Genomic DNA, 26447 nt, shown 5'->3' with positions numbered 1-26447 from the left:
ACGTGCACCCCGATGTTTATAGCAGCAATGTCCACAATAGCCAAACTGTGGAAAGAGCCAAGATGTCCATCGACAGACGAATGGATAAAGAAGAAGTGGTGTATATATACAATGGAATATTATGCAGCCATCAAAAGGAACGAGATCTTGCCATTTGCAACAACGTGGATGGAACTGGAGGGTGTTATGCTGAGTGGAATAAGTCACTCAGAGAAAGACATGTATCATATGACCTCACTGATATGAGGAATTCTTAATCTCAGGAAACAAACTGAGGGTTGCTGGAGTGGGGGTGGGGTGGGAGGGATGGGGTGGCTGGGTGATAGACATTGGGGAGGGTACGTGCTATGGTGAGCGCCGTGAATTGTGCACGACTGTGGAATCACAGATCTGTACCTCTGAAACCAATAATGCAATATATGTTAAGAAAAAAAAGAAGAAGAAGATAGCAGGAGGGGAAGAATGAAGGGGGGGGAATTGGAGGGGGAGACGAACCATGAGAGATGATGGACTCTGAAAAACAAACTGAGGGTTCTAGAGGGGAGAGGGATGTGGGGATGGGTTAGCCCGGTGATGGGTATTAAAGAGGGCAAGTTCTGCGTGGAGCACTGGGTGTTATGCACAAACAATGAATCGTGGAACACTACATCAAAAACTAATGATGTAATGTATGGTGATTAACATAACAAGAAATTTAAAGAAAAAAAAAAAGCTGCCCCAATGGAATCTGGGGAGCTGGAAGAGCCTTTGGGTAACACAGAGGGAGGGCGTTGTTCAGGGCAGGTTCTAGTAGAGCAATCCGGACCATGGCACAATGTGGCCATCAACATGAAGGTGGCACCAGAGGTGTGCTTTCTTCTGTCAGGATAGTAGTTAGTCACTTAGCCAACTGACCAAAAAAATTGGTCCAAGTGGGGAAATGTAAAGACATTATCCTTTGTAAGCCATGAAAATGTTAACTTTTTCACCAATTTCATGGTCTGGGTGAAAGCTTTTCCTTTGAGGGTGTGTGTCTGCTATTTGGACTTACATCTCACCTTCCTCACGCAAGCTGCAACTGTAACGAAAGGAGTTCAAATCCCAGGTTGTTTTTTCTTTTTTCTTTCTTAGATGGAGTAGAACATAAAAGAGCCTTGTGAGGCAGTCCGGGGCAGATTTTTATGTTTTTCCCCCCTCATCTTTTACACTTGTTTTGCCCACCCCCAATTTGGCAGTGGTCTATTCTTAGCTACTCACTAAGTTAGTTTTCCCGAAAACGACTTTTGTTCTCCTGTTTCCCTGGTTAACACAACATGTAACCACACGTGTTAATTGACATAGCAAGTCTTAGTGACATAAATCGGTTTGCGAATACATACAGTTAAGCCCTGGTTAAGTGTACCCTTGACTCAGGGGAGTAGAGCTGTGTGTGTGAGCAGAGCACCCAGCCAGCCCAGAGGCCCAGGAGCTCCAGGGCCTGCCAGTGTATTTCACAAAGGACACGGGTGTTTTTGGCTGATCCCACTCCACATGGTGATGGCGGTGAAGGCTGTGTCTCGTAGGCAAGAGTATGGAGGGGCCTGGAGGGTGTGCAGAGTAAGAACACAGGCTTCTGTCGAGAGATATCAGGATTAAGCAGCCAGCAGGGGGAATTGATGGAAGATGGTCAGAGTATGAGGGAAACTGACAAAAGTGTTCTGGAGAAGCCTTTAGAACCTCTTTTTAGACTTATCTCTGTGTCTTGTCTTTGCCCAGGCTGGCAGTGATCTGAGGTCAGGGATGGCATATTGGGCACCATTCTTTGTTCTCTTTCTAGTCCATTAGCTGGCACTTGGGAAACCTCTCATAAACATTTTTGAATGGAGGAAGGCGCATGTTGTCTCCCTTGGGCTTGTTGACAGAGGATGGGCATCCTTTGGCACAGCGAGTCTCTGCTCTGGAAATCACAGGTCAGCAAACCGTGTGCCCTCTACTCTCATATGTTCCATGTCCCAGGATATCCCAGTGACGACCGATGTGCAAACTAAGATCGTCATTGAGCCTATAGTGCGTGGTCAGCCACACACGTCTAGACAGGCCTCCTGGTGTCTATGAGGTACACCTGGGCAGGGAAGGCGACAGGTATGGTCTCAGTGGACCCAGGTATGATGATGTGAAAGATAGAAAAGCCACATTTTTCACTGATGTGAAGATTTGCACCCATGATATTATATAAGTCAAAGTCTTGGATGGTCCCCACTAGACCTTCACGTGGTGACTTCCCCGTAGGGCAACAAAACACTTAGATCCTTAATGTTGGCATATTTTAGTGTCAAAAAGCAAGTGTAATCATCAGAAACTTACAGTTTTAAGAACTGTGATATCACAGTGAATATAATTTGTTCATTTATTCCTGCATTTAGCAAACGCTGTGGTGTTCTGTGTGCTCTGTCAGTCTTCGTTCATGAAGTAAGGAGATCATTGCTCTGTTTCTCTATAAGCTCATGGCTGCCGGTCTGCTCTGTTGAGAGTAGCCAAGGACCAGGTGTCAGCCTATGTCACTCGTCTCTCAGGCTTGATTTAAGTTAGCGTAGTATGCTGGAACCTGGAACTGGAGGTGAAAGCCTATAGCCTAAGTGTCCCTCTCTCCCTTTCCTTTCCCTCGGGCAGCTTGGGGATGAACCACGACGATGACCACTCTTCCTGCGCCGGCAGATCCCACATCATGTCAGGAGAGTGGGTAAAAGGCCGGAACCCCAGTGACCTCTCTTGGTCCTCCTGCAGTCGCGATGACCTTGAAAACTTCCTCAAGTAAGTCCTTGAATCATTCTGTACAATCGCTACAATGGAAAGTACTTCCAGAGGACACAACAATTGGAGTCTTAGCAAGCGTGGGAAGGAGAAACGACTCTCTTAGAACTCTCAGCTGGCCTAAAGAGGCGGTCGGTACAGAACCTCCCCTATCTGGCCTAAACTTCCTCCCAAATATATGTCTGGTATGATGCGGGGCACCCAGCTGCTATTCATAAATGCTTTGTTGCTTGATTGACTATCAACACGGTGACCGTGACTTGAAGAGAACCCCATCGCGTTACTCTGCAGTATTTTGACCCTGAATGGACACCACCTTAGCAGCATCCCTTGGCTGCTATGGAAAAGGGCATTTCCTTAATGCTCAGGCTGCTTCCCTTGATAGGGAGCACATTTGCTGGGGAGTCGGGCCTGCTCACCTCCCTCCCATGTGGGGATGGGCTCTGTTTATCTCACTGCCACTTGCTTTCCAGGATACATCTGCACCGTTCCACTCGCAGATTTCCATCTGATTTCAGACCTTTGTCAAACAAAGCCTTGGCTCCTGTACTGTGAGGGTCCCTTAGTGTCAAGACCTTAGGGACAAATTTACAGATTTGATGGGCAGACCTGATCGCTCTTACTTAGCTGGATTCATCTGTCCACTCCGTGGAGACGAAAGGGACTCAGGGAGTCTTACCTGCCTGTGGAGCTTTGTAGTTCAGTAACACATTAAAGCACCCAGTGAATTCGGGATGGAGCAGCCAGAGGCATCACTCTGCCTTCTGTTTTCATCCTGAGTCTTCTTTTGTGATATTTCCTGTGGGTTGGGAAATTAAGTGGTACACATGTCTTAAAAATGGACTTGTTAGTTTTAATATAATCTATTTCCTCCTGAGTACTTGTTATCACAGAACCTTAATGAAATGTTGTAAGCCACTTGACATTGTTTCATTTTCCCCAGAAGGGTCAGTGAAATGGGGCAGGGTATTTTCATTTGCTCATATACGTATTGCTGGTCCCACTGCCTTTGTTAAAGTGTTGTGTGTGTCTGAGCCTGGGAGAAGTGGCCCAGCGTCAGCATCTATATATTCGTGTGTGATTCTGTGCCTCAAGAATCTTGGCGAGAGGCTGGCTTTCCTTTCCACAGCCATCTGCCTTGTTTTGGGAATTAAGAAATCAAAGCATTCAAGTATTTAACCTCCATTAGGAGCCACAGCCTCACAGCCCCCCAGTTCAGTTTCTCAGAGTTGTTCTCAACATCTTGTGAACATTTCCACCCTGGTTGCAATCCTGATGTCTTTTGCAGACTGTGCCACCAGCCAACTTTCAGGGATGGGACACCTCGACCCGTCAGCTGCCAAAGCCTACCACAGACCCTCCAGGAGAATCTGCAGAGCTGGAAATAAGCGCTTGGTTTTTATTTGAAATAAAGCAAAATGACCCTAACTTCTTTTTTTCCTCGTTCATAGTAATTTTGCTCAAAGACATATTCTAAGAAAATACCCTAGGAATCTATTTCAAAAGTATTCTCATCCAAGAATGCTCAAACTTGAGAAAAGTACATTAGCCTCGTGGGTGTGATTCTCAGGCTCTTTCCTAGTTGCTAAACTCCCATTGCCTTTGCGGTAAAGATCTGGTTTGGGTCAGGGAGAAAAAGAAGAAAAAGAGAAAAAAGTGCAATCCATGCGGCCCAGGGCCTGGGTCATTCTGCCATTGGTAATTTGGAGATGCATCCTTCTCATCTGCTCTTAGCTGACAAGTCAAAACAAAAACCTGGGCAGGGCACTTGCAAGTCAGCTTGCCTCTTGGCTGTTTCAGGTCGAAAGTCAGCACCTGTCTGCTGGTTACAGACCCCAGGAGCCAGCACGCGGTCCGTCTCCCTCACAAGCTGCCGGGTATGCACTACAGTGCCAACGAGCAGTGCCAGATCCTGTTTGGCACCAATGCCACCTTCTGCAGAAACATGGAGGTAAGCAGCCCCAGGAGGACTGGCTCAGGAGGGAGCATCTGGCTTCTGTCGGAGGACATAGCCACCCATACGTGACACACACACACACACACACACACACACACACACACACGTATGCACGCACACATTCATTTACCCATGTGTGCGTGTACATCCACCCTCACGGGCATTTGCACAGGTGCACCCCACCCTTCTTGGAAGTGATGTCAAGTCCCCTGATATTAAACCCCGGATAGCTATGGAAGGCAGCTAAAAACCATTAAACGTGGGAAAGCGTCAGGTCGAGAACATTTACTAAATAATAGATTTGGTTATTTGATAATAGCGTCAATAACCCCGTTAAGATGTTACCATTTACTGAGCAGTGCCCGCGTGTTTTGTCCTTTGCTAGAGCTTCTAACGTGTGAGCTTGCTTAGCCCTCACCACAGGCTTCCGGGTTGCTCTCCCCAGTGCACAGATGGTAACACCAAGCCTCCGAGGTTCAGCAGTCATTCAAAATGGCTTGGTTAGTAGGTAGCAGAGCAAGGATTTGTCTCAGGTCTGTTCACCCGCAAAGCACACACTTTCTCACCATGCTGTAGACAACAAGCCGCAGTTTGGCCCCTTCTGGGGGTGGAGGTGCCAAGATGGACGCGCGGGGACCTGGGGCAGTGCTGTCTCCATGCCATGGCCCAGGGGGAGGCCAGAGCAGCCTGTGTTCTAGCCGGCAGTTGGCCCAGGTAGGGGGGCAGAGTCTGTGCCGTTCTGGAGCAGAAGGCCAGAAGCAGGAGAGCTAGCTGGGGTGGGGGTATGTGGGACTCAGGAGCCACCCAGTGGCCATTGGCCTGAGGGAGGCCAGCTAGTGCTGGAGCTCAGGGTGGCATCGAATCCCAGGGAGGGAGCCTGGAGGGCGGGACAGGTTCCCAGAGCTAGAACCTAGGGCGAGACCAACTCCAAGACAGCCACACCGGGGACTGTGCCTCCAGAATGAGACCCCGGGGTCGCAGCCAGCAGAGCAAGTCAGCCTGGACTCCGGGAGGCGGGATGCTGCCTCTCAAGTGCTTCCTGGCTCTGGGGGAGTTGGTTCAGGAAATCAGGGCGGAGTCCTCAGGTGATGGAGGACTTTTGATGCCATTGTTTTGGGGTGCAGAAAAGGGCAGCGCCTCAAAAGCAGGCTAGCACTTCCTGCTAGCTGTTTCCCCGAAGGGCATTTGTTCACGGCACTGTTGTGAATCTTCCTCTCCCATCCCCCTGTGGAGGTGCCAGCAAGGGTCCCTTCCAGAGCCGTCACCCACTGTACACCCCAATGCCTTGTACTTCACACCTCTGTGGGGAGATGCAGTGAGCCCCAGCATTCGATCATCCCTGGCAGTCTGCCACTGGTATGTCTGGTGCTCACCATCGGCCTTGACCACAAAGACTCTCCGTTAGATACTATGTGCTAGCTAGGAGGCACCCTGTTTGCCTGTCCCAGCCTTCAGTCCTTTAAAGTACCTGATGACACAGAATCATCAGAAAGGGCAGCTTTCACAGGGTCCTTTGATGATGTGGTGACAGCACAAAATCCGTGTGGATAGAACCCCAGGGGAGGACCCTGAGCATTCAGAAAGAGTAGAGACGCCCTGGTGGGGAAGAGAGAAGTGCCCCCCTGAGTCAGGACACAGAGCAGGCACTCGGCACAAACTCAGGGCTGGTGGGATGTTGCAGGCCAGGCTGTGCTGGCCCGACCAGGGGCGGGATGGACAGGGGAGGTGGTGGGAAGCCAGGCAGAGACCTCTTCCTCCCTCAGAGCTGCAACCATTTTTGCCTTTTAGGAGCCAGGTAATCGCACACCATTTGGGCCAGGAGGGATAGGAGTGGGGAGGTTCCTATACTGGGGGCTCATGATCTCCCAGGCAGAGAGAGCGCATAGGAAGGGTCAACTTTCCATGCACTGTCACATGAAACCCTGACTGCAACTGTCAAGGCAGAGGCTTTGTACCCCATTTAACAGATTAGAAAACAGAGGCTAAGAGAGGTTAGGTAATGGGCCGAGGTCACCAGCCAGGCACGGCGGGTGGGCTGCAGACTGAGCCCGGGTGTGTCTGTTACTGAGGAAGAAAACGAAGACTATGTACAGTCCTTTAAAGACAGACTCCAAAGGGGAGGAAGGTGACCTGGTATTTCATCTTCCTTTGCGAGCTTCATTTTGTTTGAAGAAGAGAGCGAAATGTCCACAAGTAATGATCAGCTTAGCTATGCTACTTTTTTTTTCTCCCTAGAAGCCCAAGATACAAACATATAAAGTGAGATCCTCTCATTGTGTAAGTTACAGGGGAGCCGAGCATTTATTCCCACAGCTCACCAGGAACCACAAAAGTTGTCTTCCCACTTGCCTTTTCTTTGAGAGCTCACCAGTACTAAAATAAAATGGATGTTTGTCTTCCCCAATACCTAGCAGGAGTGGAAGAGCATGTGTTAACACGGCTGACTAGCTGGCCGGCAGCCTCAGGGAGCTGGCGGAAATTTTCCTGCTTGCAAGGCGAGGGTGCTCCCTGCAGTGTGAATCTCACAGTCAGATGGCGGTAACTCACACAGTCAGATGGCGGTAACTCACACAGTCAGATGGCGGTAATGTCATGCTGATGCATGAGAGGCACTGCTGGAGAGGCACGAGGCCAGCTGGGAACCAAGGAGTGGCGCCCTAGGCCTGGGACACACCATATGACTCAAAGCCAAACTAAGGCAGTACCCCACTACAGGATTTTTTTTTTTTTTTAAGATTAATTCATTTATTTATTTGAAAGAGAGAGTCTTAAGCAGACTCGGCGCTGAGTGTGGAACCCAACGGGGCAGGGCGGGGGGGAGGGGGACTTGATCCCAGGACCCCGAGATCGTGACCTGAGCTTATGACCTGAGCTGAAATCAAGAGTCAGACGCTCAATGGACTGAGCCACCCCAGAGCCCTCCAACTGAGGGAGTCTAAGGCTTGCTTTATCATCAGTTTACTCACGTGGTACCTTTATGGATCTGTGTTTCAGTGAGTGTTCAGTATAACAGAAGGGCGTACATATGTCGTATTGTTCCTTTCTTATTCCCTGTAACACCGACTTTTTGGTGCATGAGCCCCTTCCCCTCTTCATCCTTCTCGCCTCCTTCTGCATCCCCCTTTCACCTACTCTGTTCCACCTAAATTGCCTTCCTGCTCTTTCTTGAACCTGCAAGGCATGCTCCTGGCAGGGACACTCTCTGCTTCATGCTGGCCATTTCTTCTACCAGAATACTCTTCTCTCACTTGTCCCTGTGACTAAGTGCCTCATCTTTTTTGAGTTTTGGGGGGTTTTGTTTTTTTCAGAGGTAACCTTCTTAAGGAGGCCTACCCTGACCATGCCATTTAAGTTTTTAATCTGGTAAGGGGCGCCTGGGTGCCTTGGCTGGTTAAGTGTCTGACTCTTGATTCTGGCTCGGGTCATGATACCAGGGGTGTGAGTTCAAGCCCCGTGTCAGGCTCCATGCTCAGCAGGGAGTCTACTTGAGATTCTCTCTCTCTCCTCCTTCTGCTTCTTCCCCTACCTTGCCTTCACTCAGTCAGTCAATCAATAAAATCTTTAAAATGTTAATCTGGTAACCCTCTCCTACCCGCTCTTAGAGCATCCGGGTCTCCTGATTCCCTAAGGGAAAGCCCTACTTTGACAAACTTATCATGCTATATAATTCACTTGTTTGTTATGACTATTGATAATCTCCCTCTAGATGATAAACCCTTCAAGGGCAGGAATCTTTGCTTTTACTCATCAGTGTTTTCCAAGTACTTTGGTCAGTGCCTAGCATATAGTAGGTGCTCAATAAGTATGTGTTGATCTGGGATCCATCCATAACCCTAACAGCAAATTTAAGTTCTCCCGTGACTTTACCTAACCACCAATGGCCCTGGGGACAAGGTGTGTTGAAGAAGAAACTCTTAGAGACCCCCTGTATAATTATAATGTACTGACTCTCTAAACCCGAATTCACGATCCATTTCACCAACATAAGCCTCTGTCATATGTCTTGCAGGGACCCATACAGATCTTTCCTGTGGCTTCCTCCCAGGGCAAGAAACTGCTCCAAGCAGCACAGTAGATCTGGTAGTGAGTGCTGCAGGCTGGTTCCTAGTGACCGTTTCTGTATGTCTCTTCTTCGTGCATTAGTGCCCTCATTTGGTAAAATCCAAGGCTCCTGGTGAGTTAATACACATGAGGTGCTGAGAACTGAGTCTGTTACCCAAATACTTGAGCTTATATGTGTGTTATTACTACCTTTCTGGATAACAATGATTCCCATCCATTGGAGCACAGAACTAATCTGTCCGTGTCCATCTGTAGGATCAGCATTTCTCTGTATTGAACTTCTCAGGGCCATGGAAGATTAAGCATTATGTAACATCTATATTCTTCTGGCAACCAGAGACATCCAGAACCAGTCAGAAAGGTCTTTTAATCCAATGCCAAATTGAACTTCATAACCATTATTATTCTTTAATGCCCTTGAGGATTGAATTGGATCTCATGTAATAAAATGATCATGGTCCCAATGTTGCCTTTAATTTCTTATTCTGACTTCTGCCTTTGGCCAAGATGAAGTAACAGGGACCAGATTTGCCTTCCCACCTGAAGTAACTAAGAAATCAGATGACCTGTATGAAATAGTGATTTTTTTTTCTTGACATTGGACATCCAGCAAGAAAGAATTGTGATCCTTGGGTGCCTGGGTGGCTCAGTCGTTAAGTGTCTGCCTTCGGCTCAGGTCATGGTCCCAGGGTCCTGGGATCGAGCCCCGCATCGGGCTCCCTGCTGAGCGGGAGGTCTGTTTCTCCCTCTCCCACTCCCCCTGCTTGTGTTCCCTCTCTTGCTGTGTCTCTCTCTGTCAAATAAATAAATAAAAATCTTAAAAAAAAAAATTGTGATCCTTGAGAGATGTGAAGCACCTAAGGTGAGCCCTATCTGATTATCCTGGCTTACTGCCTGGACAGTCTCCAGGCTGTGGCACAGGGAGGGAGAACTGAGAAGAAACAAATCTTCCTGAGTTGAAAAAACAGAGCTGGGAGCACAGAGAGGCCAAGGAAGTTAGAGTTCACAGAGAGAGGTACCACAGAAGAGCTTTATAAAGAAAGAACCTCCGAAATGTGCTTAAGATCTCCATGGATCTTCAGCTTAGTACTCAGCAATGTATGTGTGAGAAGACTACCCAAGGCCATCTGAAAATATTAGCGGGAACAACCTCTGGAGCTCATGTAAGATGCACAGAGGAGTGTTGTGTCAGTAGCATGGCAAAATTAGCCCTGTCCTAAATGCTGATTTAGTGCCACCTAATAAAGTTTAGAAGCAAAATCTGAAAGGATCATGCTGTTTCCAGGTGACTTAAGCAGGTCCTGGAACAAAGCTCAAAAATATTTGTAGAAATACAAAATCATCCACCACTCAATAAAATAAAATTCACAATGTTTAGCATCAAATAAAAAATTACCAGGTCTTCAAAGGAGCAGAAAAATACATCCATAATGAGGAGAAAAATCAATCAATCACAACTGACCAAGAAAGACATAGAAGATAGAATTAACAAGACAAGGGCGTTAAAACAGGAATTGTAACCATAGTCCAGGTTCAAGAAGATAGCAGAAAGATTAAACATGTTAAGGAGAGATATGGAAGATATAAAACAGATCCCAAGGAAATTCTAGAAATGAAAACTCCATTGTCTGAAATGAAGGAGACACTGTTGCTGGGAAATGAGAGATTGCGGAAGAAATCATCAGTGAACTTGAAGATGAAGTGATTGAAACTATCCAAAATGAAACTCAAGGAGAAAAAAGACAGATAAGAAATAGAAGACAGCATCCGTGAGTGGTGGGTCTTCAGGTGGCCTTATATATATGCAGACGATACCCCAGAAAGAAATGAGAGGGAGCAAGGACAGAAATATTCAAAGAAAAAATGGCTAAAAAAAATTCCAAGCTTGATGAAAATGATAAGCCCACAGATCCAAGAAGCTCAATGACCCACAAGCACAAGAAACATGAAGGAATCTAGATCAACACTCACGATCCAGTTGCTTAAAAGTAATGATAGAGAGAAAATCTTAAAAGGGCCAGAGGAGAAAAGTTATGAACACATAAACAAAGGTTAAAAAAAAAAAAAACAAAAAAACCCCACGTATTTCTCATTTGAAACAATGCGAGCGGAAAGATGGTAGAGCAGCATCTTTAAAGTACTGAGAGGGAAAAAAAAAAGCCTGTCACCTTAGAAATCAATACCTGGCAAAAATCTCTTTGAAAAATTAAGGTGAAATGGAGTTTTTCTGTTATGCAAAAGCTTAAAATATTCATCGCTGGCCAACCCATGCTGTAAGAAATATTAAAAGAAATCTTTCAGGCAGAAAGAAAATGATAGTAGATGGAAATATGTATCTACACAAAGAAATGAAGAACCCTGGAAGTAGGGACTACATGGGCGAATATATGATATACTTAAATATGCTCAAATGTCTTTAAAAGATCATTGACCATTTAAACACCTGCCTTACAGAAAAAAATAAGAAGAATACAGTCATGGTCAATGTCCAGGTCCTAATCCCCAGAACCTGTGAGCTTTACCTTATAGGGCAAGAGGGACTTCTCAGGTTTTGTTCAGTTAAGGATCTTGAGATGGGGAGATTTGCTGGATTCTCTGGATGGGCCTGATGTAATCAGAAGGGTGCGTACTGAGAGGGAGGCAGGAGATGAGAATGGGTATAGCAGAAGGAAGCAGAATGATAGCAGAAGGAAAAGGTGGGAGTCATGCAAGGAGGCGGCCATCAGCCAAGGACAGCAAGGCAGCTTCTAGGAGCTGGAAAGTTCAGGAAAATAGATTTTCGCCTCAGAGCCTCCAGAGGGAACCAGCCCTGTGAAAACATTGATTTAAGCCCATCGCAACTGATTTTGGACTTCCAGCTTCCAGAACTGTACGATGAGAAATTGGTGTTCTTTTAAGCAACGAAGTTTATGGTGATGTTTTTTAGAGAAGCCATAGAAAACACTAATAGCTTTGCTATGGGAAAACCAGTACAGTAATGTAGAGATTATGACTTTCGAAAGAGTAAAGTGCATGACATTCTTCATTCTTCTGTGTAGAAGATGCAGATGTGATCTTCACGTGCTACCGAAGTAGATCAGTTCAGTGTCTGTTTGGAGAGCAGGGTGATAGTCCTCTTGTTTGAGGGGAGCTACTTGTGGTACATAGTAAACAGCCAATAATTGACATAATTTTGTACTTTTCAACCTATGGAGTTTTTTTGTTTGTTTTTAGAGAGAGAGCACACACATGCAAGCACGAGATGGGGAGGGGCAGAGGGGGAGTGAGAGAGAGAATCTTAAGCAGGCTTCACACTCAGCTTGGAGTCCAGTGTGGGGCTCGGTCTCATGACCCAGAGATCATGACCTGAGTTGACCAAATCGAGAGTCTGATGCTCAGACGACTGAGCCACCCAATAGCCTATGGTTTTGTCATCATATGGACAGTTCCTCTCTGAAGAGGAGGAAAGAGGAGTAATGGGAGGGTAATGTGCTCACAGGGGAAGAGAGTGGGTAGTTTCAGAATTAGTGTAGCCAATAGAGAACTCACCTCCATAGGAAATTGTGGTGGCTTATATTTTTTAACTTAAAAAAATTGCAAGGCTGAGTTAAGGGAACTTGGATAAGTTTGCTATGGACCAATGAAGCTAACAAATTGTGACAGATTGCCAAAAATAGGGAGTCTTTTTCACGGTCTTCCCAAAAGAACCCGAAAATAATGTATTTTAGATTTCCCAGTTCAAGGAGAGGACTAGGTAAGATCATATAATGAATGGAGCACTAACCTAGAAGGCAGGAGAACAGATTTCAGGCCTGTCTTGAAGGAATAATTTTGAATTCCCTGCCTGTTTCCCTTCTGTAAAATAAGCCTGTTGGATGATCTCTGAAGTCGTTTTGGTGGTAGAATTCTAAGCCTCTCTAACAAGTTTTTTGCAATGAACAAATAAAATAAGTACTTTTAAAGTAGTAAAAAAAAAAAAAAAGAGTAAAGGGCATGATATTCACACAAAGGCCAGAGCAGCAGAAAGGGTCGTATACTATTGTAAGGTTCTTATACTACATATGAAGTGGAATAATTGCACAGGAAGACAGACTGATAAGTTAAAAATGTATATATATAGTATCAACTGTAAATCAGCCAACAAATAACACAACAAAGTTATAGCTAATAAGCCATACAAAGGACACAAAATGTGAGCATATATTGTTTATCCCTGTGGCCCTTTAAGCATATTGGAAATAGGTTACGTAAAGTGGATTGTAAGTGCATGTTTCATGTTAGTCATTTATACTCCATTCTGCTAAGACAATGGCACAGTTGACGTTGGGACCCATGACATATTCCGATTAGATGTGGGTCTCCTTGTGGCCCCCATGCTCATCCCATTTGTCCAGCTGTCCAGTTCTTCACAAATAATCCCACCCATGACGTCATGACATGTCAAGGGTCTCCAGTTATTTCAGAAGGAACTGTGATGCAGAATTCTCGGCAAAATCCTCCAAATCACGTGAGGCCCCCTTTAATAGGAAAAAAAAAAGTTACTACTTTCTAGATACCGTGAAAGAGAAAGAAAAACATTCATAGCCAGGAATTTTAGGGGAATGAATATCACGAAGCCAATACAACTCCAAGAATCTGAAGGAACCTCTTCTTTTACAAACCACATTCATGCATAACAGTTGGGAACGCCATCCATGTTCTCAGGTCCGGGCTCCCCCAAAGCTTGTGGATGGTGAGAACTTCATTGGCAAGCCCCTCAGCTGGCGTTCCTGTGCAGAGCTGTAGGGAGGTAGGTTGGAAAAATACCTAAACATCAGTGAGGCAAGTGTGTGTGTGTGTGTGTGTGTGTGTGTGTGTGTTTTAGAAATTTCTAGAACTTTAAGCCTATCACACACACACAAATAATGAAACGTAACAGAGGTTGGACACCGCCAAGGGAAGAAAACCACAAAACACACCAGTGCTGAGGAGTTGAACATTTTCTTTTTCATTTTCTGGAATACAGACCCATAAAAATAAGCAAAGAAACTGGAGAGATTATATTTTGAGAAAAATACTAACCACCATGACTTCCGGCAGGAAGAGATTTCATTTTGCTTCTGCCTTTTTATGAAGAACAAAAGCTTATCCCTGGCAGAAGGTGGAGGCCTATCATCTCAGAGGATTGTGTTTCTCATGGACACATCTTTATTATTGTACAAAAGCAGGGGTTCTGAATCAGGGTCTGCCGGACAGATTTTGGAGGTTTTGTGAACAAGGATAATGAAAGTTCACATCTTCGTTTTTCTCCAATCTGTAACTGAAATGAGTACAGTTGACCCTTAAACAGCACGGGTTTGCACTGTATGAATCCACTTACATGTGGGATTTTTTTATAAGTGTAGTACAGTACTATGAATGTATTTTCTCTTCTTTTTTTAAGATTTTATTTATTTGAGAGTGAGTGAGCGAGCATGAGCTGGGGGGGTTGGGGAGAGGCAGAGGCAGGGGGAGAAGCAGACTCCCCACTGAGCAGGGAGCCTGACGCAGGACTTGATCCCCAGACCCCAAGATCATGACCTGAGTCAAAGGCAGACGCTTAACCAACTGAGCCACCCAGGCGCCCCGAATGTATTTTCTCTTATACTTTCTTAACATTTTCTTTTAAATTTATTGTAATAATATACTATATACTATAGGTAACATACAAAATATGGGGTAATCAACTGTTTATGTTACTGGTAAGGCTTCCAGTCGGCAGTCAGCTACTAGTAGTCAGGTTTTTGGGGAGTCAAAAGTTACATGTGGACTTTCAGTGGTGTCAGGGGTTTGCATCCCTATGCCCATGTTGTGCAAGGGTCAACTGTATTTCCTTCAATCGTGGATGTTGGCAATAAGCCCAACAGTCTTAGCAGCACCCATGACTGCCTCGGGATTAGAACTCCCAGATAGTTCCATACTGCATGATGGTTGTAGCTGCTGTCTCAAGTTATCATTCACACTCACCACTACTTTAAAATTAACAGTGGTTAGGGGCCCCTAACCACTGGCTCAGTCGATTAAGCATCTGATTCTTGATTTCCACTCAGGTCATGATCTCAGCGTCGTGAGATCGAGCCCTGCATCAGGCTCCCCTCTCAGCGCAGAGTCTGCTTGTCCCTTTCCCTATGCTCTTCCCCCACTTGCTCTTGTCTCCTTCTCTGTCTCTCTCAAATACATAATCTTTAAAATTACGGTGGTTATTAGACCCAGGTCCAGATCTTCTCAAGTAATGTGTTGACAAAGAAACACAAGGGTCACTAAACTACAAGTTGGTATTTATTTTTGTATTTTGGATTATACTTAAATGTAATTGTTTCCTTGGCAATCTTACGAATTTTATAATTATGCATTGACAAATATTATTCTGCAAAGGTGTTTATAGGCTCCCCAGGTGCCTCGTAGCACAGGGCCAGGTGCTCAGTGCTAGGCAGTAGCAGGCCACCATCTGTTCCCAGCAGGAGGTGCTGGCTTGCCATGAGCTATTACTCTTCTTTAGTTGGAATTTTAAATACGGAACCTCCTTCTGGCTGGGACTTTGTGTATGTTCTGTGACACAATTCATAGGCATTTTAAGATCAATCCAAATTACAAGCCATTTCTGCATTCAAAGGCATAGGGTAAATAACTTGGGAAAAACGGTTGCTTTGGGAGTAGCCTAGCTTCAAACATTAATCGGATTTCTTGCCTTCTTAACGATTTGCATACTAGGGAACCCAGAAAATTAAAATACAGTCCATTTTCATGTGTAGGGCCCTGGAGATCCCCACACCATCACCATGACATCCATGTCTATCTGCAGAATACCGGTATTGTAAGGCTCAAAGCTGTCTATGGAAATATGAACTACCAAAAAAAAAAAAAAAATTGGCATCAATAGCTGGCATTTCTTGCAGCAATTATTGGCAAATATAGCTGTCTCCTCTTTTAGCCAATGGTAATGTGATGTTTTTAATTCAATAAAGCATTTCAAGAAAGTCCAAACATAAAAGTTCTAAACATTGGATGGTAAATATTTATTACAAAGAGGAAGTGAACTTGACACAATTAGCCCCATCCATCTTCTTTATGATTACAAGTTCCTCCTGTCTCTGTCAGGAAAGTCGCTGGAAGGCAAAGGCACTATTTAACAAGACTTTAAAGCCGTTGGGGCTCAGGTATCCTGCTGGGTGAAGCAGAGGGTGAGAGAGCCCAGGGTAGGTATCGTCAACTGAAAGGAAGAGTGTGACATGGCTTTGGGAAACCGAAGGAAGAAATGCAGAGTTAGGACAACATTATGACAATGATCACACAGCCTCATAAAACCCCCAGCTCTTTCCTGCATGGAAGATATTTATCTGTCCCCCCTCGTCACCCTGGTTCCTGGAGATTCTGAGTTGAAAGGTGCTATGTAACGACCACTCACCCTTAACCCTACAACCTTCTTGGCAACACAATGCACCATCATTGCCCTGAAGCCCGTGCATGACCGCCCCATCTGGAGAGGAAAGCAGTGCTGGGAAGGGATGAACACCAGCCCTAAAGCGGCCTTGAGCAAGAGTGTGCCTACATGTCATGGCATTTGTAATGGACGGACATGTGGCTATCATGCTGTTTGTTTGTTTTTTTAAGTATTGAGCACAGAAGCTATAGGCCAGTTGTTTTAGGGAGGCATGAGTGTCTAGAATGGTAATAGGCCCTTGAGGGTCTTATGTCTTCTTTCTACCTATTGTTTGCCCTTCACATTTAGTTCTCTTGGCCTTTCAGCACAGCGTGGAGGTGCTGTTCTTATCACATGGTCCTTAAGAAGGTCACCTCCCAAGTCAGGCACCCAGGGGCATGTCCTGCCTCTGCCTCTGGAGCAATTTACACAGTCTCTTCTGCCTCAGTTTTCCAATCTGGAAGTGGGAAAAATAGCTCTACTTACACACCGTAGGGTTATTATGAGGGCTAAGTAACAAATGAGTTAGAGTACTTAGCATGTACTATGCACTCAGTAAAGGTTCGCTAGTACCATTGTTTCCCATCCTGGAGCCAGTGGTAGAGGGGACACTGTTTAGCTGACAGTCTTGTTGGCTGGTCCTTCTTTTCGGTATCTTTCCTCGTGCTGTCCTTGCAGCTCCTCCTGCTACCCTGGGAGCACCAGGCATTGCTCTCCAGCATCCGGTCTCTCTCTCTTATCACACACCTCCCAAGTCCCTGGGATGGAAAGGCTCTTTGCGAACTTTCCCAAATCCCGTAGAGATGCTCGTGGGCATCTTGACGGCTAGAGATCCCTGTGGGGTCAGAACTACAGGTTCTTTTCTCTGATGTTGGTCGCTTCTACACCTGGTGGGTCATGAGAAGCTCCTCCAGAGAATGTCAGAAGTTTTAATGCCCTCCTCCAGATGTTTGGCCTCTGAGTCTCTAGAAGACAGCTTTCCTGGGGGATCTCACGCTCAGCCGGGCTTGGGAACTGCCGATCTGAATGAGACCTGCCCCTTTAATGCCGAGTACCTGGCCAGAGTGGGTGGCTGGCCCGAACCAGAGCCTCGCCCTGCCCCTCTCAGACAGACAGGGCCACGCGGTAGGATGTTGGGTTGGGTGCCAGGTTGAAAGCTGTCCTGCCTGCCTCGGTCTCAGCCTCCTGCCCAGCATCTGCAGCCTCTCTCAAAACTGTTGGGCTTTGGCAGCAGATGGCCCCAATTTTCCAGAAGTGTTTGGAAGTTTACAGTAGACTGCTTCCTCAGAGAGCTCTCCAGACTTTGCAAGTTGTGTGTTATCTGCCATTTCTTGTCCCCCGTCACCACCCCCCACCCTTGCCAGCAGAGTGCCCGGGTGCCCTGGCCCTGCCTTCACCCAGCAGCATCCTCTCTCTCCCCTAAGGTGGCCCCAGCCAGGTAACCATGTCTCTGCGACCTACAGGACATGGAAGGAGTGACCAACCTCAGGGCTCAGGGAGCCTTCCAGAAAGGGGGCTGGCATGCCAGCCTGGGGGAAGGCTTCAAACTGCAGTAGTACTTGTGGAAAATTTGGATTAGTAACTTTTTCATCCAGCTCTTATTTTATCTCCCTTTTGGCTTGCGTTATCAGCAACACATTTCTGAGGGTTTTTACATAACCATTGCCTTCATTATGGCTGCGAGACAGAGCCGTTCTCCAAACACTCAGTGGGTGCCCGGTTGAGGAAGAGAATCAAAACAACCTCCCCAGCACTTAAAACGGACACCGGACACCACCAGTTGAAGAAAAATGGTAAAGCTTTGAAGGCATGAACAGTGCTGTCTCCTGAGGAACTCAGACCTTGCCTGTGTTTTCACAGTACGCCAAGGAGGGAAGCTTGGCACCGGCCTATTTGTCCCTCAGCTGCTGGAGGCAGTCTGCTGCTAAATGCCCTTGATACGACTTTTGCCAAACCTTAAATGGAGCCAGTGAGGCAACAGATGCTAGAACCAGACAGCTGTTTCATTTCCTTTGTTCTTTGTCCCGGACCAGTAGCTTTCCACTGCTGTTTGGTTTGGTTTGGTTTGGTTTGGGGATTTTTTTCGGTTTTTGGTTGTTGTTGGTTTGGGTTTTTTTTGTTTGTTTGTTTCGTTGGTTTTTATTTCGTTGTTTTGTTTTGTTTTGTTTTGTTTTCCCATCTGACCTTATTTCACTTTTTTTTCCCCTATAAAACTTGATATTTTCACCATTTAACAAAAACGTTAAAATCCAGGGCAGGATAAAATTTTTCCTGTACATGATAAACATGATCCTCCTTTATTCCTCTTATGCAGGAGTTGGTCTCGAGCTGATTGCCCTACTTTCTTCTGCTGTTGGAGCAGGAGCTGGGGGAGCCTGTGCACCCCCACCCCTGATGTGACTTGAGTGGCTTTACGTTTCATCTGAGCAAAGATTATGTTGCCCAGCGATGCTTGCAGACAGAACAGTACAGGCACAGGGCCCAAAGCATTCCATTCTATTGCAAATATGAGACAGTGATGAGCCCGAGTGCCTGGTTGATGCGAAGGATGCGAGTTTGTAGGGGGAGGAAGCAGAAGAAATTGGGACCCATCAAGAGGCAGTATTACAACCAGTGGATAAGAGTATGTGTTCTAGGGTCAGGAAAGGTCCCAGCTCCACAGCTTGGCTAGGTCACTGCAAAGTGTGACCAGTGATTGTTTCTGTCTCCTAAGATTGGCGTGAGTGGCAATGAGATAATTCTGATAAAGTACTCAGCCTGAGCTCAGTAAACACTTAGAGTATGTTAGCTTTTCCCTCATGCTATCAGAGCAGTGCATGGCCTCACTCATGAATGTATTTGTTCATTCACTGATTTATTCATTTGCTCATTCAGCAAGGCTTGTCTGGGTGTGTACCATGTGCTTCCACATGTATTAGCTTCCAGCTAATGAGAGCAGGAGGCCATGAAACACAGCCAGTGCCCCCTCCCTCCCCCTCACCCCGGGGAGTACAGGATGGTGGGGATCCAAGGGGGTAGCAGGTGAGACACATGGGCCTGTCGCTCAGCAGGACCAGTTGGGAGGTGGAGTGTTCTTAGAACCCTGATGGGTTCTTCTGGTGGGAATGGAGAAAAGAAGGAAAGACTTCCCAAAAATAGGGCTCCTGGATTTGGCCTTGAAGAATACGGAGGATGATATCATGGCTCTCTATTTAGATTATGTATTTTGGTTCTGGTTCTTTCCCAGGACTGAGCTCTCTGAGGGCAGGTAGCAGGTCACGCTCCCTGTCCACCTTACTTCTCCAGTGTGGCGTGGTACAGCCTGCAGCGACGTGGGCTCTCCCGGCAGAAGCAGCAGTCTGTGCAGGGGTGCAGGGATGTGAGTAGTCAGGTACATGTAGTACAGGGGTGCATGGAGGTGGCAGGGAGAGGAGAGGGGCTATGTCATAGGGGTTTTAAGGGAGTCCTGCAGGGAGTGATGGGTGGGTTAAATTGAGATCTGGGTTTCCAAAGAGATTTTGCAGATGTATTGAGCATGGGGAAGACTGCAGTCAAGAAGACCTGCAGGAAATTATTGCATTTGTCCAGATGAGAGAGGAAGAAGACTTGGACCAGGCAGCGGCATTGAGGCTGAAAAGAAAGAATTCACTCTGGAAAAGCCACATTGCCATTTTCACATTTATCTGATCGATACTTTGTAAATATGCATTGTGGGCACGGAGGTCATTGTAGTAAAGACCATCTCCACCATAGATGCTTGGTTTTCAGCGTGACTTTTCAGAATCAAGTTTGTTTTCTGAATAAGCAATGTATGCACAAGGTGTGAGATTCAAAACATAACCATTTGTAGATTTCCTTTTTCACACAAATACTAGCATCCTGCCATGCTGTTGTGTGTCTTGCTTTTTTTCTCTTAACGACGTTTTAGAGTTGTTCAATACCTCTGTAAACAGAGTTGCCCCATCCTTTTTCTTTCTTTTATTTTTTTAACTACAGATTGTGTTATTTTTTAGCCTTTTATTGTGAGGTAGCTTTAGACTTAAAGAAGAGGTACAAAAATAGTACAGAAAGTGTATACCTTTCCCCCCAGTTTCCCTCTGTGTCAGCAACTTACAGAACCCTAAAACCATTATCAAAACCAGGATATTAATCCCAGTACAATACTCTTCACTAAAGTACATGCAGATGTCGCCGGTTTTCCTGCCAATGTCCTTTTTCTGTACTGGGACCCAGTTTTGCATTTAGTTAGTCCTGTCTCCTTGGTCTCCTCCCATCTGTGGTGGTTCCTTGGTCTTTGTCTTTCATGACCTTGTCACTTGAGCCGTACTGGTCAATTATTTTGCAATCTGGGTTTACCTGCTGTTTTCTCATGATTAAATTGAGGTTATGCATGATTGGGAAGGAGACCACCCTACATCTTGTTACAGGGGTATCCCCTTATCCGCAGTTTTGCTTTCTGTGGGTTCAGTCACCCACGGTCACCTGTGGTCTGAAGCAGCTGATCCTCCTCCTGAGGTGTGGTCAGGTCAGTCGTAGCCTATCCCCAGGTCACAATACCTATGACATGAAGTGATGATGTCACTTCATCAAATTATGTAGGCATTTTTTCATCTCACATCATCACAAGAAGAAGGATGAATACAATAAAATACTTTGAGAGAGAGACAGACCACATTCACGACACTTTTATTACGGTATATTGTCATAGTTGTTTTGTAATTGTTCTTAATCTCTTACTGTGCCTAATTTATAAATTAAACTCCATCATAGGGATGTACATATAGGAAGGAACAGTATATATAGGGTTCAGTACTATCCATGGTTTAAGGCATCCACTGGGAGGCTTGGAACACATCCCCTGTGGATAAAGTATGACTGTTGTACTGGTGATATTAACCTTGGTCACGGGGCTAATGTATCTTGAAGGATTCTCCACTGTAACTTTTTTTTAATGTAAATTAAATTTAATTAGCATAGAGTGTATTATTAGTTTCAGGGGTAGAATTTAGTGATTCACCAGTGACATATAACACCCAGTGCTCATTCCGTCAAGTGCCCTCCTTAATGCCCATCACCCAGTTACCCCATCCCCCCCACGCCCCCAGCAACCCTCAGTTTGTTTCCTATAGTTAAGAGTCTCTTATCTCCACCGTAACTTACTATTTTTCTTTTTGTGATTACTGTTGAGTTTATCTATAGCCGAGTTTCCTGACCTCGGCACTATTGAAATAATTCTTTGCTGCAGCTATCTTATACACTATAGGATATTTAGTAACAACATTAGCCTCTACCCACTATAAGTCAGGGGCATCCCCTAGATGTGACAACCAAAAAAATGTCTTCACACATTGTCAAATACCTTGCAGGGGGGCAAAATCACCCCAAATTGAGAACCATTAGTCTACAAGATAAATACCTAGAAGTGGATAAAAGGTCATTTTTGCATGTATGTAATTTTTGGAGTTTTATTCACCTGTGTATAACACAACAGGAAACACAAAAAAGTTCAAATCCTAAGTGTACAGTTACATTCATTTTTCTTATAAACTGTACACATCAGTTTAAACTACACATCAAGAAATAGAGCATCTCTGCAATTCCAGAAGCTTCCCTAAAGCCCCCTTCTATTCACTAGTCCCCAGCAATAATCACTATCTTAATTTCTGATCCCACGGACTAATTTTGCCTGTCTTTGAACTTGAGATGAAATTAGGTACATGCCTCTCAGTTCTTGATAGATATTATCATATTGATCTCCAAAAAAGCTTATCTATTTACACTCCCATAAACAACATATGGAAGTTCCTGTCTCCCCACATCTTCACCCAGCCTCTCTGGTCCTTGCCAATCTGAGTATTTAGGAAATGAGTCTGTTGCAGGTTGAATGGCATTTCTCTTATTAATGACTTTGAGCATATTTTCATATACGAAGAAGCCAGTTGTGTTCTCTTTTCTGTGGACTGTCTTTTTAAATCTTTTGAATTATTGATCTTTTTTTAGTGATTTGTTGGAAATTTTATTTTTAAGGAAATTGGCCCTTTAGCTGATATATGAGCTGCAAATTTTTTTGCAGTTTGTTTACTTTTTTTTTCATTTTATGTCAAGCAGAAATGTGTGTGTGCATGTGTGTATGTGTGTAAAGTCAAATATATCAGTACCTTTATAAGGCTTCTGAGTTTTATGTCATGCTTAGAAAGGTCTTCCCTACTCCTAAACTGTAAATAAACAATTCATATGATATCTTTTAGCACTTTTATGATTTCATTTTTATGTTTAAATCCTTAATACAGCAGTCATTTATTTTAGTGTAAGGTGTAAGGTAAGGGATCCAACTTCACTTTGTTTCCAGATGGCCTCTCAGGTGGATCCATACCATTTATTAATTTATTTATTTCTCCCCATAAATTTGAAATGCTATCTTCATAATATACTTCTTTATGTCTTATTTTTAAAATGTATTTCTGGATTTTTCCAGTCTATTCCACTGATATAATCATGTACCTCTTAATACTTACATGACTGTAGCTTTATAAAATATTTTAATACACTAACCATATGCTTTTTCACTGGCTATTCTTTCTTGTTTATTTTTCCATATGGTCTTTAGATCTGCTTGTTTAGGTCCAAATTGTGTTGGTATTTTAAATTCAGTTACATTATTTTGGAGACTAACTTAGTGAAAAATATATGCCTTTATACTTTGAGTCTTCCTACATAGTGTTTCTTTACATCCATTCAAGACATCTTCCCTCCCTCACTCAGGGACATTTTAAATTTTTCTTTATGTTTATTTTATAAGTTTCTTATTATAGTTATCCCTATAGAATATTTTTTGCTATATGAATGTGATCTTTTATTCCATTATATCTTTAAAATTGGTTGTAGTTGCTATTTATAAAGAGCTTTGATTACTGTATTTTAATTTTCTGCCCAACTGACTGAATTCTTTTAGAAATTATAATAGTTCTTTAGTTGAGTCATTTGGTTTTTTAGTTATATAATTCCATATTAGCCCCTAATTCTTTCTTTCATCTAAAATAATAGCAGTGTGATAATATACATTCTTTTCTTCTCAGTTTTAATGAGAATGCTTCCAATGTTTCCCCATGAGATAGATATTTATCAGATGAAGGAAGTATCCATTTATGTATATTGTTAAGAATTTTAAAGATTTTTTAATGTATTCATTCAAGACACAGAGAGAGAGAATGAGCAGGGGGAGAAGCAGAGGGAGGGGGAGAAGCAGACTCCCCGCGGAGCAGGGAGCCCGATGCGGGGCTCGATCCCAAGACCCTGGGATCATGACCTGAGCTGAAGGCAGACGCTTAACCATCTGAGCCACCCAGGCGCCCCTTGTTAAGAATTTTAATAAGAGGTTTTGATTAAATTTTATTAAATGTCTTCTCAGCATCCATGGAGAGGACTGGATGAGTTCTCTCTTTGAATTATTAATGTGGCAAATTATATTAGCAGGTTTTCTAATACTGAACTATCTTCAGATTCTTGGAGTAAACCTTACTTGGCCGTGGTGTATGTTTCACTATATTAGTAAATTTTATTTAGGATTTTCGTCACAGTGTTCATAAATGAGTTTGGTATGAACCTTTTTTCTTTTCCTGTGCTTATCTTGTTCAGTTTGGTTTCAGTGTGATATCAATTAATATAAATAATAAGGAAAACTTCCCCTTTTTAAATGCTCTTAAGCAGTTTGAATGCATTGGTGTTATCTGTTTCTGAAAGATTAAATAGAATCTCCTTATGAAAAATACTGCTAAGAAACCATGTGGGCCATAGGTTTTCAGGAAGGGTAACTCATTGGCCAGCTTCCCTAGGTCTTCTATATTAGCTAGTTTATGTGCATTTTTACTCTATTCTGGGTTTGGTTTTTTTTTTTTTTAAAGATTTCATTTATTTATTTGAGAGAGAGCATGAGCAGAGAGAGGGGCACAGGGAGAGAGAGAAGCAGACTCCCCGCTGGGCAGGGAGCCTGATGCTGAACTCGATCCCAGAACCCTGAGATCATGACCCGAGCCAAAGGCAGATGCTTAACGACTGAGCCATGCAGGTGCCCCACATTTTACTCTATTCTGAACAATAGCTCTATTAATTTACACACTGTAAGGAAATCATTTCATCTCAAGTTTAGGTACATAGAATCGAGCTCAGTGATCACTGATTATTTTTTAAAATTTACATGCATACATACATATGTACATACATAAAATTTCCTTTACATTTTGGTTATCTTCTTTCTTCCTTTCTGTCCATCTTTTTTTCTTTCTCCTTTCTTTTCATCTTATTATTCATGCTTTCTTCCCTTTTTCTTGACTAGGTTAGCAAGTGGTTTATCCAGTTCATTTTTCCCCCAAAGAGCCAACTCAGACTTGTCTATGGTTTTTCTGTTCCCTAAATAATAAATTACTCCTTTTATCTTCATTAATTTATTCTGTTTTCTTAGAAATTTATATTGTTCCACTTTCATACTTTTTGAAGTAGACAATTTTTTTTCCTTGTTTGAGTATTTGAGACTCTTCCTTCATCTACCATGGTATCTAACATTTTCATTGTCATTATTTTCTTCATAATTCACAACTTTGGTTATGACTTTCCCATTGGCCCAAGAGTTGCTTAAAATGACATCCTGTGATTTTTGCTGTTTTCAGCGGATGCAAAGCAAGCCATTAATTTCATCAGATGTACAAGGGGAGGGTGTTATACAAGAGCGTGAGTAGGAGGAGATAGGGGTTGTTGGGCCCCTATTAGAAGCCTGCCCCCTACTAAGTGGGAAGACTCATTATTCTACACAGTATATGTTCTATGTTAGCCATTTTCTTCTCAAGTACCGCCTCTCTGCCATTCTTTCTAGTCTCCTTCTAGGACTATGATTAGACACAGACATCAACGTTTTCTCCTCTTTGTTATCTCTTAACCCAATTTTTTTTTAGTATTTTCCTATTTCTTTTCTCTTCATGCTACAATCTATATAATTTCTTCAAATCTATTTTCCAGTCACGAATTCTTTCTCTCAGTGATGTCAGAATCCACTGCTTTTCTTCAACAATTATACATTTAATGTCTTTAGTGGCGAAGACACTAAAGACCCCACCCCAGCTCGTGCTCTCTCTCTCAAATAAATAGATAAAATATTTTTAAAAAGTAATTTTCTGTTACCTAAGTACTTGAGCAACACCTTAGTTGCTAGAAATTGCTCAGACATTAAAGAATAAAAGTTCTTTCTAGTTTCTTTTTCAGATTTGCCTGATCATATTCCATAGTATCTCACTGCTGGCTTGTGTACATGATGTCATCTTCTATTTCTTTAAATATTTTATAGATATTATAATGATTTTTTTTTCTTCCAGAGAGAGAGAGAGAGGGTGGGCAGAGGCAGAGGGAGAGAGAGAGAATCTTAAGCAAGCTCCACACCCAGCGCAGAGCCCAATACAGGGTTTGATCTCACAACCCTAAGACAGTGACCAGAGCCGAAATCAAGAGTAGGGCACTTAACTGACTGAGCCACCCAGGCACCCCTAGGTAGTTATTATATATTCTGTATCTGATCGTTCTATCATCTAAACAGCTTGGAAATTTTAATCTTTTGTTGGTTGATTCTGCCGGCTGTCATTTATGTTTCCATGTTTCGTTGTGAGTTTACTTTTATTAGAAATCAGCATGGAATTCTGAGAGCCTGAATGGTGGTTGCTTTCCTTCAAAGAGACTTTACATTTGTCTCAAAAAGCCAGGGGTGCCACCAATCCTTCTAGAAGTGATAAACACCCTTCCAGATTCCAGACTTATTCTCCCAGCTGGAGGGTCAAGATCATTGCCAGCCCTCGGGGGGATGCACCCCTTGTATGTGCTGACTACAAATTGGACTATGTTGTAGGTATGTACAGGTATAAGTATGTGTGTGTTTTGTGTTGGTTTTCTTGAATAGTTCCTTCACTTCTGGTGAGCTCAGCAGTAAGAATGACGTTTGAGGGGCACCTGGCTCGCTCAGTTGGTAAGATCAAGAGACTCTTGTTCTTGCGGTTTTAAGTTTGAGCCCCACACTGGGGTGTAGAGATTACCTAAAAATAAAATCTTTAAAAAATTGAATGACGTTTGATTATAATACTTAGCTGTTTTTGCAATGGAAGAGCAGCCCTGCCTTCCATAGATGATCTATTCTGACATTTGCTGGGAGCTAAAGGTGCCACAGGCAAACTTCTCTTTAGAGTTTCTACTCTACCCTAATTCCATGGGCATGATGAAATAAATGCA

General features: G+C 43.8%; 1 protein-coding gene across 1 annotated transcript in view; it reads left to right on the top strand.

Moving 5' to 3' along the window:
* The window catches only part of ADAMTS17 (ADAM metallopeptidase with thrombospondin type 1 motif 17), a 354066-nt gene that overhangs the window by 180439 nt on the left and 147180 nt on the right, over positions 1-26447 (top strand). Inside the window, exons 9-10 of the mRNA XM_028122793.2 lie at positions 2629-2769; positions 4570-4720. Of these exons, the coding sequence (XP_027978594.1) occupies positions 2629-2769; positions 4570-4720 (292 nt within the window). The remainder of the gene's footprint in view (positions 1-2628; positions 2770-4569; positions 4721-26447) is intronic.

This window comes from Eumetopias jubatus, unplaced genomic scaffold (genome assembly GCF_037043125.1).
Source record: "Eumetopias jubatus isolate StellerSeaLion01/CBP00866 unplaced genomic scaffold, mEumJub1_p1.0 scaffold_7, whole genome shotgun sequence".
Taxonomy (NCBI): domain Eukaryota; kingdom Metazoa; phylum Chordata; class Mammalia; order Carnivora; family Otariidae; genus Eumetopias; species Eumetopias jubatus.
The sequence above is the reverse complement of the archived record's forward strand: the minus strand, read 5'-3'. Positions and strand labels throughout refer to the sequence as shown.